The sequence below is a fragment of the Sylvia atricapilla genome, chromosome 9, assembly GCF_009819655.1.
Source record: "Sylvia atricapilla isolate bSylAtr1 chromosome 9, bSylAtr1.pri, whole genome shotgun sequence".
NCBI lineage: Eukaryota > Metazoa > Chordata > Aves > Passeriformes > Sylviidae > Sylvia > Sylvia atricapilla.
This window is the reverse complement of record NC_089148.1, coordinates 21,326,709-21,338,922: the sequence shown is the minus strand read 5'-3', so window position 1 is coordinate 21,338,922 and position 12,214 is coordinate 21,326,709. Positions and strand designations below refer to the sequence as shown.

At 38.1% G+C, this 12,214-nt stretch overlaps 1 protein-coding gene across 1 annotated transcript; it reads left to right on the top strand.

The window, feature by feature from the left end:
• The first annotated feature begins 125 nt into the window (after positions 1-125).
• Positions 126-8,762, top strand: TMED5 (transmembrane p24 trafficking protein 5). The gene is made up of 4 exons (XM_066325212.1): positions 126-381; positions 2,594-2,691; positions 3,366-3,549; positions 5,870-8,762. The coding sequence occupies exons 1-4, from the start codon at positions 199-201 to the stop codon at positions 6,086-6,088; spliced, it is 684 nt and encodes a 227-aa protein (XP_066181309.1). The 5' UTR covers positions 126-198; the 3' UTR covers positions 6,089-8,762.
• The last annotated feature ends 3,452 nt before the right edge of the window (positions 8,763-12,214 follow it).

Below are 12,214 nucleotides of genomic sequence, written 5' to 3'. Positions count from 1 at the left end.
CGGCCGCCGGCGCGCTGGGGGCGGCAGCAGCGCGCGCCGCCGCGGTGCAGTGTGGGGGGGCGAGGCGCGGCGGGGCCGGGGCGGCGATTGGTGCGGCGGGGCGGAGGGGGCGGGGCGATGCCGGCCCCGCCCCCCCGGGGCGCTCGGCGGCTCGGTGCGTGCGCGCGCGGGGGCTCCGCGCTCCGAGGCGGTGCCGCGATGGGCCCGCGGCTGTTCCTGGTGCCGCTCGGGTGCCTGGCGCTGCTACTGCTGCCGCCGCCCGGCGCCGCCGAGTTCAGCCCCTCCCTGGACAGCGACTTCACGTTCACGCTGCCCGCCGGCCGCAAGGAGTGCTTCTACCAGCCCATGCGCAAGGAGGCCTCGCTGGAGCTCGAGTACCAGGTCGGGAGGGGGCGGCTCCCCGCGGGCTGTCCCGAGGGGAGCTGGGGTCCCGCATCCCGCCCTGGCGGCGGCGCTGCCGTCTCCGGGCCGTCTGCCCGTGCCCCTGGACGGCGGCTCCCTGCTGCCGGCGGCTCCGTCCTGCCTTCCTGAGGCCGCGGCCTCGGCCCTGAGGGGCAGCGCCTGCCGGGGGACGCGGTGCCCTGCCCCGAGCGGCGGCCGCGGGGCTCCGCCGGGAGCCCAGCCCTGCCCGGAACCTTGCCGGCCTCGGCAGCGCCCGCAGAGCCACGCTGGAACTGCACGCTGTTAGAGGTTCTGCGTTCGGGAGTTAAACATTAACTTACCGGCCTTTTCAATTGTTCTAATACCTTCTTTTGGTGGTTTGAGGGGAGTTTTTTGTTTCTACTTTAGGAGAGCTCAAGTCGCCATCCTTTAAAAGGGCAGAATGTAGAAAGTTCACGGTGGTGACCTTGTGTTGTAGCTGTAAAGTACAAGGAACGTTGTGCTGATGAGAGCCCGAACTTGCCTATCTTTGTGCTGATATTAAACACCTTTCATCTCAATGGTGCAAGTTTTACAGAAAGAGCCCGACTTAACAGACTGTCATAAAGATTTTGGTGTCCTTCTTGAGAAGAGTCGAGTTTCCCAGAGATGTCTGCGGTAGATCTCGATCTCCGACTATTCTTCCTCTTTAAAACAAAGATGTTTTTCAGTAAAATAGATATATTCAGGGAAGCTGCACTGAATATTCTCCCACCCTATTAGTGTGCCTGGAAGCGGGCCAGGATCTGTCTCTTTTCCCCTCTATCTGTTTTCCCGTTTCCCAACTGAAAGACGAAGCTGAAATTCGTGGAGTTTTTCTCATTTCTAATACCGTTACATGCAGAACTGAACAAGAATGAAAGAGAAGTGTTCAGGCTTTGTTTAGAGCCCTGTCAAAGCCAAACAGAAATTTATTCTGCAGAGTAGGATTTTAGTTTGATCATAAGCTAAGTAAAAACATTATTTTAATGAGGACTAATGGGTATAACATTATATATGTAACTTTTCTACTCAGGCATAAATTTTTTAGCACTACTGTTAACAGTAATGATTTGTCTGCCTATTTGAATATGTAGAAAAGGAGCTCTGTTTATTATTGCAAATAGTTTCTTTTGTACTTAATTTTAGTGGCTAAAGCATAGGAATATTTAACATAAGATGCAGGGCATTCTCCAAAAACAGAAGGTAAATACTATGCTAATACAGAGGTTCTTTTCTGGGTGTTTATAGACTGGAGCATAGCCCTGAAAGTATGTCACTATTTATGTTGGGGTTTTTTGGTAAGTCTTCGGTGTCATTTTTAGCAGACTGCTATATTCAGAAAGCTTACTGGAAAACAAGCAAACAAAATCTTCCCTAGCATGGACTTAAGTAATGTCATAAAAATGATCCCTCTCCGCCCCCTTATGCAGTTACTACCTTCCCTATAAAGAATTTCTGCAACACAATAGGTGTGGTGATACATCTCTAGCTGTGTTACACAGTTTTGTAATGGTGTAGACACTCCCTGAGAACTTAGGAAGCTAAATGCCTTCAATTCCTCCTACCTTTGGGAAAAGAATGCCCTGGCAGAATTCAGACCTTAAATTTGCATCAAAAGGTGAGAAGGTCTTGGGGTACAGCTTTGATTGGCATAAGAGGTTTGATCCTGTGTTCAATACTGTTAATTCACCCAACAAAGAGATTTTAGGGGTGACAGCACATAGTGTACAAATATGTAACATGTAGATACAGAAGAGTGACTTGTTAAACCATTTCTACCACTGAAAGGGGAGTAGTGCAGGTACTTACCAATCAGTGACATCTGCCATAGAAATACCAGATTTAGCCATCTGTTGTTGGTATTTTTACAAGTTGTCTAATCCTGCCTGTTGATAAAACTGCATACATTCTTAAAAGCAATTAGGGAATGGTTAATATAATCCCAGCCTGGCAGGTTTAGATTACATTTAGTTTAATATTCTGAAATTGCTAAAATACTTTTAGGTTGAGCCATTTTTTAAATGTTTCCATTTAATTCGGTGTCAGCTCATCCAGACAGAGTAATCTTTCAGATTCCTTATTTGTCTGTTCCCTTACCTAACGACATTTACCTTCCCTAAAAATGTTGCTGTCAACAATGCAAACAGGAATTCCACTGGTCAGAGGTTGGTTATTATTGTTTGTTTCACAGGTTCTGGATGGAGCAGGATTAGATGTTGATTTTCATCTGCTGTCCCCAAAAGGTGAAACTCTAGTTTTTGATGAAAGAAAATCAGATGGAGTTCATACGTAAGTTTAAAATCTTCAAACTCTGAAGTGTTACATAAAGAACTTTACTGGTTTCTTTAGCAAATACAACTAAAGAAGGTTAAGTACTTTTTGTTCCTTATTAGTACAAAAGACTTTCTAATAGGGCAGTTTGAGAATGCCTTTTTTTTTATAAACACTGAATGCTTTTTTACATGAAATGAAGGGTATTTTTGTTTTAATGATAGCTATTAATGTTCAGTAGATAAAAATAATTATTATGAGGTTGAAAAAGGTCACCATATCTAATATCAAAAGATCATGTGAGTCATACAAAGAAGAAGCTCAGAAGCCCTCTATTTTTCCAGTCCTTTTGTCAAAATATGTAATATTTGCTGTAATTTTACTCTACAGCATAAGAATTCCACTTATTGTGTATTTTTTGGTAATGATTAGCAATGAATCAAAATCCCTGAAAAGAAATGAAAGCAAGCTGCCATTATCATTTTGAGCCTTTGGAGTCAGTGGGATTGTTTTGCTGTGACTGTGTAATCTATAAGGGGTCTTTAGAGTTCTTATTTCTATACAAAAAGAAGATTTCATTATTTCTAAGTGCATGATTGTCAATCTTAAAGGGAAAGGTATGCTTACAAAAACTGACTTTTGGAGAACCAGCACAGAAAGTGTAGTTAATCGTGTTTTGCTTATATACACAGGGTGGAAACAGAAGATGGGGATTACATGTTCTGCTTTGACAACACATTCAGTACCATTTCTGAAAAGGTGATTTTCTTTGAATTGATCCTGGACAATATGGGAGAAGATGGTCAAGATGAGGAAGATTGGAAGAAGTATGTTACAGGCACAGATCTCCTAGACATGAAATTGGAAGATATTCTGGTCAGTATTTGGTCTTTCATTCTGTTCAATGTAAGAGCATTTGGAAAAAACTCAGTGTTATGTAGCCATTCTGCCTTGGTCTGTTGTGTCATCGTGGAATGTATTCCAGTTCCATATATTGCTTTTACTAATACAGGAAGTCTAGCACCATGGATGTCTTGTTTACACACAGAAACTTGAAGATCTTTTTAGAATAGTTCCTTCTTCAGCAAGAAGAAACTGCCTGGCTCTCAGTCACTTGGTTTCCAATTCAGCTTCCTTTCTTACTACTGCTAAAATGGAACATTCTTCCCTAGCAGCAATGAAATTAATACTTTGAGCATTAAAGTGTTATTGAATCCTAATCATGTCACTGGAATTACTGCAGAATTTTTATCAATGTTTAAAGATAAAGTACTGTGTTAGCCTCTTCATCATTTCTTTGCAGAAGTATGGCTTACTCTCCCTGTCTTCAGTAAATTATATATTACTATATTAGGGGGTTTGCCCCCAGATTTTATTACATCTTTTCAAACTAATAAACAGATTGAGAGTTAGTTTGTATAACCTACAGGTTCCTCTTTGCAGACATTGAGTGGTTATGTTTGCTTAAACTGTATGCTCCGCCTGTTTGATGTGAGATTCAGACTATTGCTGAGTCAAAGCTGTTATTCTCTTTATGATCATTAAATAGTGAGATTACTCTAGAAGGAAAGGATTGCTTAATGCTCCAGTACCACTGCTCTTAATGCTTGGTATGATGCATGAGCTATTGTTTGATTATAGCTACAGACAATAGGTATCTTAGAAAACCAACCCAAAAACCCCAACCTCTGCACACACTTACTGAATACATTGGGTAGAAAATTACAATGTATTATTTATTGCCATAAACAATGCAGCTTTTTAAATAACAAAACAATATTTAAAATATTTTATAGGCATATGATACACTTTTAAATAATAATAAAACTAAATACAGAATCTGAAAATCTGACCAGATCTTTAAAATTGGCAATCAAGAAAAAGGCAAAACTTATGTGTGAAGTTCTGAAGAAAATCTCACTCACACTTACCACAAGTAATACTTGAATGGATTTGATAGATACTCGTTTCCATACTGGTATCTCTTCCAAAAGAAAAAGAAATGTAGAACTTATCTTTGAGAGCCTTGAAAACCTTACAGAGTAGGTAATTTTTGTAAAGATTAGTATTTGATCCCATTGTTTACTTAGCCAAGTATTACCTTCCCTGTGAGGACTAACAAACACTTAGTAGTTTAATTCCTTAATGAGAACATATTTTCTGGCAAAAATAGGGAATTAGGTCTTATGTTTAAAGCTCTTGTGTGGTGTTCATTTTCCTTATTGTGTAACGATGAACTTTATCATCATAAAATTATTTGGCTCCCCAGAATAACTATTTTGAAATATTTTTGTTAAATATGAAACAGAGAAAATGTTACTTCTGGGTTTAACCTTATGGTTTTGGATTTGTATTTTTTTTTTTTAATTAAGAGCCTTCTCTCACTGCAGATGTTACTCTTCTCACTAAAATTTACTTCAGCATCCATAATTATATCAAGAACATAATTCAGCACTTCATGAGATCAGCTCTTATGTTGTCAGTATCTATTATGTGGTGGATGAAACTTCAACAGATCATAGCACCAGATGTTTACTTAGAAAGTGCAGAATAAGGTGTGAATCTTGAGCTGCTGTTGTCATGGCTGGAGTTTCATGTACTTCCTCTAGTTCTGGGGTCACACACTACGTCCTTTCTAGGGCCTCCAGTTGTCCTATTCAAGATTTATTGTCCAAATTCTGCTTTTGTATCAAAGCTGAAGCAGCAGTTTATAGCAACTACAGCAGAAACACCAGAAGCAGACAGGAGTGCACATTATTGTACTTTTCTTTTGCCACTACCCTGATGGTAGTTTCCATTTTAAATCTCCTTAATTTTATTATGCAGCAGAAAAGCTCTACATTTACTTGCCACGACATAATTTGTTTTGAGACTAGTTCTACAGATTGACTATTTTTATTTGTCCTAATAGGTTTGATTTCTCTCTTACCTCTCTACCTCTAAAAGAGAAAAAACAAAATCACTACAGAACACTAATGCTACATAACTGAAGTCTTTTTGGGTGATACACAATAAACAGGCTAGACAAATTAATGAAAACTGATGATGTGCATATTTTAAAATGAAATTAACTCTTCACTTGTCAAGAAATTAAATTGCAGGTGGTAATACAGTGTTAATAATTTTGTATGTGCTGCAAGCTATACATTTAATTCAGGTGATTTTTCTCTAAAAATATTCTTTCATTACTTACCAGGAATCCATCAACAGTGTCAAAGCCAGATTAAGCAAAAGTGTCCAGATTCAGACCCTGCTCAGAGCATTTGAGGCCCGTGACCGAAACATACAAGAAAGCAACTTTGACAGAGTGAACTTCTGGTCCATGGTCAACTTGGGAGTAATGGTGGTGGTATCAGCTGTTCAGGTTTACATGTTGAAAAGCCTCTTTGAAGATAAGAGGAAAAGCAGAACTTAATATTCATTAATGTTCATACTACAATCCTAACAATATAACAGGTATGGGAGAGGAGGGGAGCAGTATACCACAGTAAAGAAAATAAAGACCTTTCAGAATCTTTTGAACAGACAGTAAAAATCTGGTTTTCAATTCACGTTGGGCTTTTTGGATGTGATAGTGCTGGTCTTGTTTGTGTTTGGGGGTTTTCTGTTGGTTTTTTGTGGTGGTTTTTGTTTTTTTTTAAATATGAACATAATGCCTTCTCCCAAGCTCTCCCATTTTTCCAAATGCTACTAACTTTTTTTATACTTGTAGGATTTGTTAATGACTGTTAATGCCTACCTTATGCATAGCACACCTGGTGCATATGCAAAGTAATGTTAATATAACTGTCATTTGCTTAATTTTCACATAAAAGTTTAGGTAGTAACTTAGACATTGGTTTAGTTGCTGTTAAATGCTGAGTGAACTTATATGTGCCTAAGTTTACAAGATTGGTAGTTAATGTCATTTTTCTTTAAAGTTACATGTTTTTAAAAATCTTCAGTTTTTGTTCTTTGGCATCATGGAGAAACACTGGGCTAACTATGTAAAAACAAAAGATCTCTTTTTATAACAGATGACCAATATCAGCACTTTAAAAAAAGCACCATCAGTGTGAAATTTAGGCACTCTTGAAAAACAGTTGGAGAAAATAGGTACAATTCCTGTTCATAAGTCCTTCTGTTCTCTACCTGCACAATCCTATTTTCCTCTTTGGCTGTTACATGAGACAAGTGACTACAGGGATACAAACAAACACAGGCACACTTTGAAGTATGATTTGCAAATTCTTAGCTACTGCAACCTCATGTAATGGATAATTTTTTAAAAATTAATTTCTCATGTTTTTTCCTTTTAATAAAGGCAGGGGGTGTCATAGTATGCCAAAACAAACATTGTAGTTTCAAAATCCCTCTTATTTTCTACTCTATTACAACTATGACTAATGTAACAGTCAGGTGACTTACATAGACATATAAAACCAAAGCTGTTCACCTCATCTTTCCCTTTTTGCTCACCCTCCCAAGTCTTTCAGCTGTCTAAGTATATTCTTCATATAACCCTTGTTTCTGTACCTCGCTGTTCATCTGAATAAGGCACAAATCACAGGAGCAGTAAGTACAGGCTTTGAGTTTTACGATCAACTGGATATGTAGTATCACTAAGGCAAAGCTAATACCAAATCAGAAGTTTATAGTAGCTGGATGAAGTGGCTTTTAACAGTGTAGTGAGGGTACAGAGTTTTTGCCAAAACCCCTAGTGCATGAGAGTTAACTTTTTTTAGTAGTTTCAAGTTTGTAATTTTTACAATGGGCCAAGTCATTGGAATTTCTTGTACAAATATGTTAGCTACATTTCATCATGAGAGTTTTTAAAAAACTTTATTAAAAACACTTTTTTAAAAAGTGTTTTAAAAAAGTATATGTAGTAGTGTTGTGTCTGTTGTGGGGTCATCTGTATGAATGGCAGAGTTGCAACTTTGAGACTTTCTGTGATTAAATATTGTTTTAGGAATAAAAACAGGGTTAATAGGTACATTGAAAAAATACATTGTTCAAATTAAACAGATGCTAGCAAGGGCTAAAGAACACAGAAACAGAACTTCAGACAAGAGGACCTAGCAATAATGTTTTTAAGTAGTTTTTATAAGCAAAAGTATTATTATTACATAACTTGTTATAGAGGGCTCCAAAGGCTGTTGAGCTACTTCACATTTCTGCAAAGCTGTGTCCAAAATAAGACTGTACCCCTTTAAGGTTTTGTATATCTTACTTCCATATGCTGCTTTCTATTCTAAACTGCCTGGAAGTAGAAAGCTTATTTCTGTGACAAGAACAATGTCTAAAAAAAAGTAATTCTTTCAGCTACAGTAGCAACCAATGCTTTCCTGCCATTTCCCTGTCTCTCTCCCAGTAGCACTATACCACGTTGTTATCTTTGCTTGCATCACCATGTGTGAAGCTCCAAACCATCTGCAAAATGCTGAACCAGCTGTGGGAAGCTGTGACTAAGATGTCTACCTCCGCTCTCCAAGCTGCTAGAGTCGAGATTTCAGCTTAGAATTCCAAGAGATAACCTCTGCCAAGTTTTTCAAGAGCACCTTAAGGGATTGGGTTCCCCAGCTGCTCTGCTGTGCCTCTCTGTAGCTCCACATCAGTGGCCAAACCGTTTGGTGTCCCAGTTTAACCTGCTACTGGCTGCAGCCTGCTCTGATCAAAGACCAGGACTGCTGCAGCTCAGTGTCTCCCGTTACAGTGAGAGAAGGAGAAGGAAAATGCAACCATCCTCAGCAGAGTTCATCTGGAAATAATTCTTGTTTTGCAACTAAGAGCTCTGACTGTATTTGCTCTTCATTCAAGGTCCACTATAGAAAATTAAAGAGGGAATAACTAGAAAGGTTCATTGACTTTGGCAGCTGAAATATGTTTATGATAGGTGAAGGATTAGGCATTCAAACTTGCATTTAAGTAACATTGTACTTGGATTCTGAAGAGTAGATTGCTTTTGACTGTATAAAATTTACAAAGGAGAATATAAATTACATTTTTTTTCTTAATGGACTTTTTATTCAGAATTAAGTGTTTTAAGACTTGCACATGTTGAGTAATTATGCAAAACTGAGATTTTCAATAAATCAAGTTTAAACCTGTGTCTGTGTTTTTTTGTAATGAAGGAAGAATGCTATGAATACCTATGAATGCTGCTAAAGATCAAGGATGCTACTTTAACAGGAAGTTAAGTTTGAGTAACGCAGCTTTTTCATTTATTCCTCATGCAGTGTTCAAATTCTGTTCTTATTCTCTGTAAATATCAACTTAAAATTTACAGTCATCAGATCAGAAAGACACCAACCTCTACTCTAAGAGAAAGTATTTAACATATTTAACTGTCTATTTCAGCAGCAAACATCAACAGGAAATAGTATCACAATCTCAAGCTCACAATTAAGAATCTTATAATGTAAATTACTACTAGTTATTCATATGTAATATTTTTGCATTATTTATAAAATCATACTCAAGATCCCAAGAATAAAGCTCAAAATACTGGAGTATTTTTTGGGGTAATTGAATAATACACAACAAATCCAAGCTCGTTTGCCATTTCATAAGGCTCCTGAGACACCCAGGCCTGTCCGGAAGCCTGCAAACCACATTGTTCAAGTAATGAAACAGGAAGTTCCTGTGCTGTGTTTTGAATCAATGAAATAGATCATAAAATGCTAAGCTGCAATGGTGTGTTGTCAGACCGGGCAGTTAGTGGTAGAAGAAACAGTGATTTGACTTGAAAAAATACATGAGCAGTAAAACCCCTCAAGAGCTGTTTTTGGACACAGACATGAGAAATACTTGGTAAAGTTCCCTTTCCATGAGAAATGACACCTTCTGCCTTCACTTCTCCTGTACAACACAGCACAGTCTTGTGCTTCAGACTGGCATATTGTTCCTTGTGCTCAGCAGAGCAGCACAGCATCCTTGAACTCCACTTGTTTGTCAGGTTGCAGCACCATCCTCATTCCATGATCACGTGGTACAGTGCTAAGACCACATTTTTAAAGATTTCACTTTTTAAGATTTTCACTATTAGACACAACAATTACTTTTTTTCCCTTTCTAAAGTTTTGGAGGCTTTTTAACATTTATATGGCAACCTGTTCTAAAGACTCATTATCTCCAAAACTTAATTAAGACAACCTGAAACTAAGACTGAACTATATCTGATGTCTTGAAAAACTAACAGTTCCTTTCCTGTGTTTCAAAGAACAATTCTCCAGACTTTCATTTGAGAACTCAGCAATTTGTGGTGTAGACAGGGCACATACAACTCTTAGTTACTGCTGAGAAATTGTCCTTGGTTTTCCATGCTTTCCCTGGTTCCAGCAGTACTCTCTAAAGTAGTAGTAAGCCCACCTACACTGCCAGAGTTTCACCAGAAGCACTGAATTACATCTCTCATGCTATCTAGTGCTGTTGACAGCAGTTAATGAGACTTGGAAGAGATACTGTTCACAAACTCCTTTCTTTCCTTGGCGCATACAACTTCCAGAAACTTGGTATCTATCCTCACCTTCCATCTCCTACCTGCTAAATTGGAACACAGCTGCATAAGGCAGGCATAGAGTTGCCAAAAGAAAAGTTCTAGAAGCATACATCTATACGTTTCAACCATATGTTGAAATTAAACATCTAATAAAAGTCCTTTTCTTTTATGCTTAAGGATTTAATGGAGTTAAAACCTTTCCAGTTGTTCATTAATTCCCTTTCCCACTATTTCCAACTATTGTTGATGATCTTTAGAATTTTACCCTTAGTGCTTTCTGGTCTCTGCTATCATGCAACTGAAGTTATGAATACCAAATCAGAGCAAGCAAGTGACACAAAGCAGGTAACCTTAGTAATGTTCATGAATGAGAAAAAAAGGTACATGGCAAAGCAGTAACTATCCCACTGTATGATGACACATGTGAATGCAACAATAGCCAAGTTTTGTGAGTATTCATTAGAGAATGGCAAAGTACAAATGAAGGACTTGTGAATGGTACTTGCAGAAAAACTTTATTTAGAGCAAGATAGAACTATTAATTAGCTTTCTGCTTTAAAGCAGGTTTTGAAATAAATGAGCTTGTTAAAAGTAAAACTGCAGATGTCAGGATTGGAAGGTACTGTTCTGAACATTAAATAAACAGAAGACTAGGAAACTAAAACCACATGAAAGCTGATCAGTGCCAAAAACTAAGTAGCTAACAATGGGAAACAAACTGAATATTGTCAAATTTGAGAAGCTAGAAACATAAATTAGAACAAGAAAAACACACACTGGTGAAATAGTATCAGTAAATAGATTAGAAGAAAGATTGTATTAAAAGAATGCTATGAACTACAGCTGTATTTGAAAAATTAGTATCTGCAGGCAAATATTTTGGTACTAATGAAAACCAGAACAACTGTTGATATTGTGGTGTGTAGATCTCAATGCTGAAATATGTACAAACCTGATTCAAAAAATAGCAGAGATGAGCTAGCTGAGAACATTAAGGGATTTAAAAATGCCAAACACTAAAACATCAAGACAATACAAAAATCTTGTTTCATTGTTGCTGAATGATAAAACTGAAAGACAGCAAAAGCATCATATTTCAAGCTGATTCTTGGACTCCGCACAGCTAGTACTGGTACTTGTCTTCTGCTTTTCTTTCTACTATCCTGCACTACCTTTGCTAAAAGACAGTTGTTTCCCCCTCCAACTTCCCTCAGGGACTCTAAGGGTGACTCTTTTTCCACATCTTTCTCTTCATTACACCTCACCTATCAATGATCCAATATCCAATTTACAAAAAAAAAAAAAAAAAAAAGGCAAACTTTTCTACAAACATTAACTACTTCAAAGTTTAACTCTTGCATTAATATGTTTTTCTAACTAAACCAGGATATCAGTAGATCTGACACCTCCATATGGGTATTTAATCATCAGTTCAGGTTCAACATTGACTGAACAAAACTCAGCATCCTAAATCCTTTTCTATATCTCTGTAAAATGCAATTTCTTCCTATCATGCCCTTAACTGGAGTGTTATTTTTCATTCAGACAGATGTGAGTCAGCTAGAGACACACCTGAACATATTACCTGGGTAGCATTTGCAAGACTCATCCTCTTCCCTCTGTGCACCAAACTGATGCTTCTGTCCAGTTTATCCTTATCACTGTTCTGACTATTGCTCCATCAGCCTTGCTATGTTCCATATCAATTCACCAATTTCCTTTTAAAATATAACACTAAAGATCGCTTTAGTACGATGTTCCAAAGACAAACCATTTACTGTTTATTACATTATCTTCCCCCCTCCCCCTAGACAATAAAGTGCTTGTCTTCACCTTAAAGGCCTTTTAAAATTTATTTGTCTTCACATTAAATCAAAGCATTGACCTTCATTTCATGTATCGTGCTCAGAGGTTTTTCAAAATTCCTTCGCAATCTCACTCAAAATGCCTGTTAAGCATAGAAAAAACATAGTTTTATTCAAAATTCCTGTTGAAGTTTCTGTTGAGAACAATGATTTGACAAAGTTTGCTATGGTGCATATTTTACAGTTCTGACCAGTA

Bases quoted from the DNA above. Each gene is read 5' to 3' on its own strand.
- TMED5 (XM_066325212.1), top strand. From the start codon at position 199: ATGGGCCCGCGGCTGTTCCTGGTGCCGCTCGGGTGCCTGGCGCTGCTA. The intron at 382-2,593 runs GTCGGGAGGGGG...TTTGTTTCACAG, and splicing joins CGCTGGAGCTCGAGTACCAG to GTTCTGGATGGAGCAGGATT. The intron at 2,692-3,365 runs GTAAGTTTAAAA...TTATATACACAG, and splicing joins AAATCAGATGGAGTTCATAC to GGTGGAAACAGAAGATGGGG.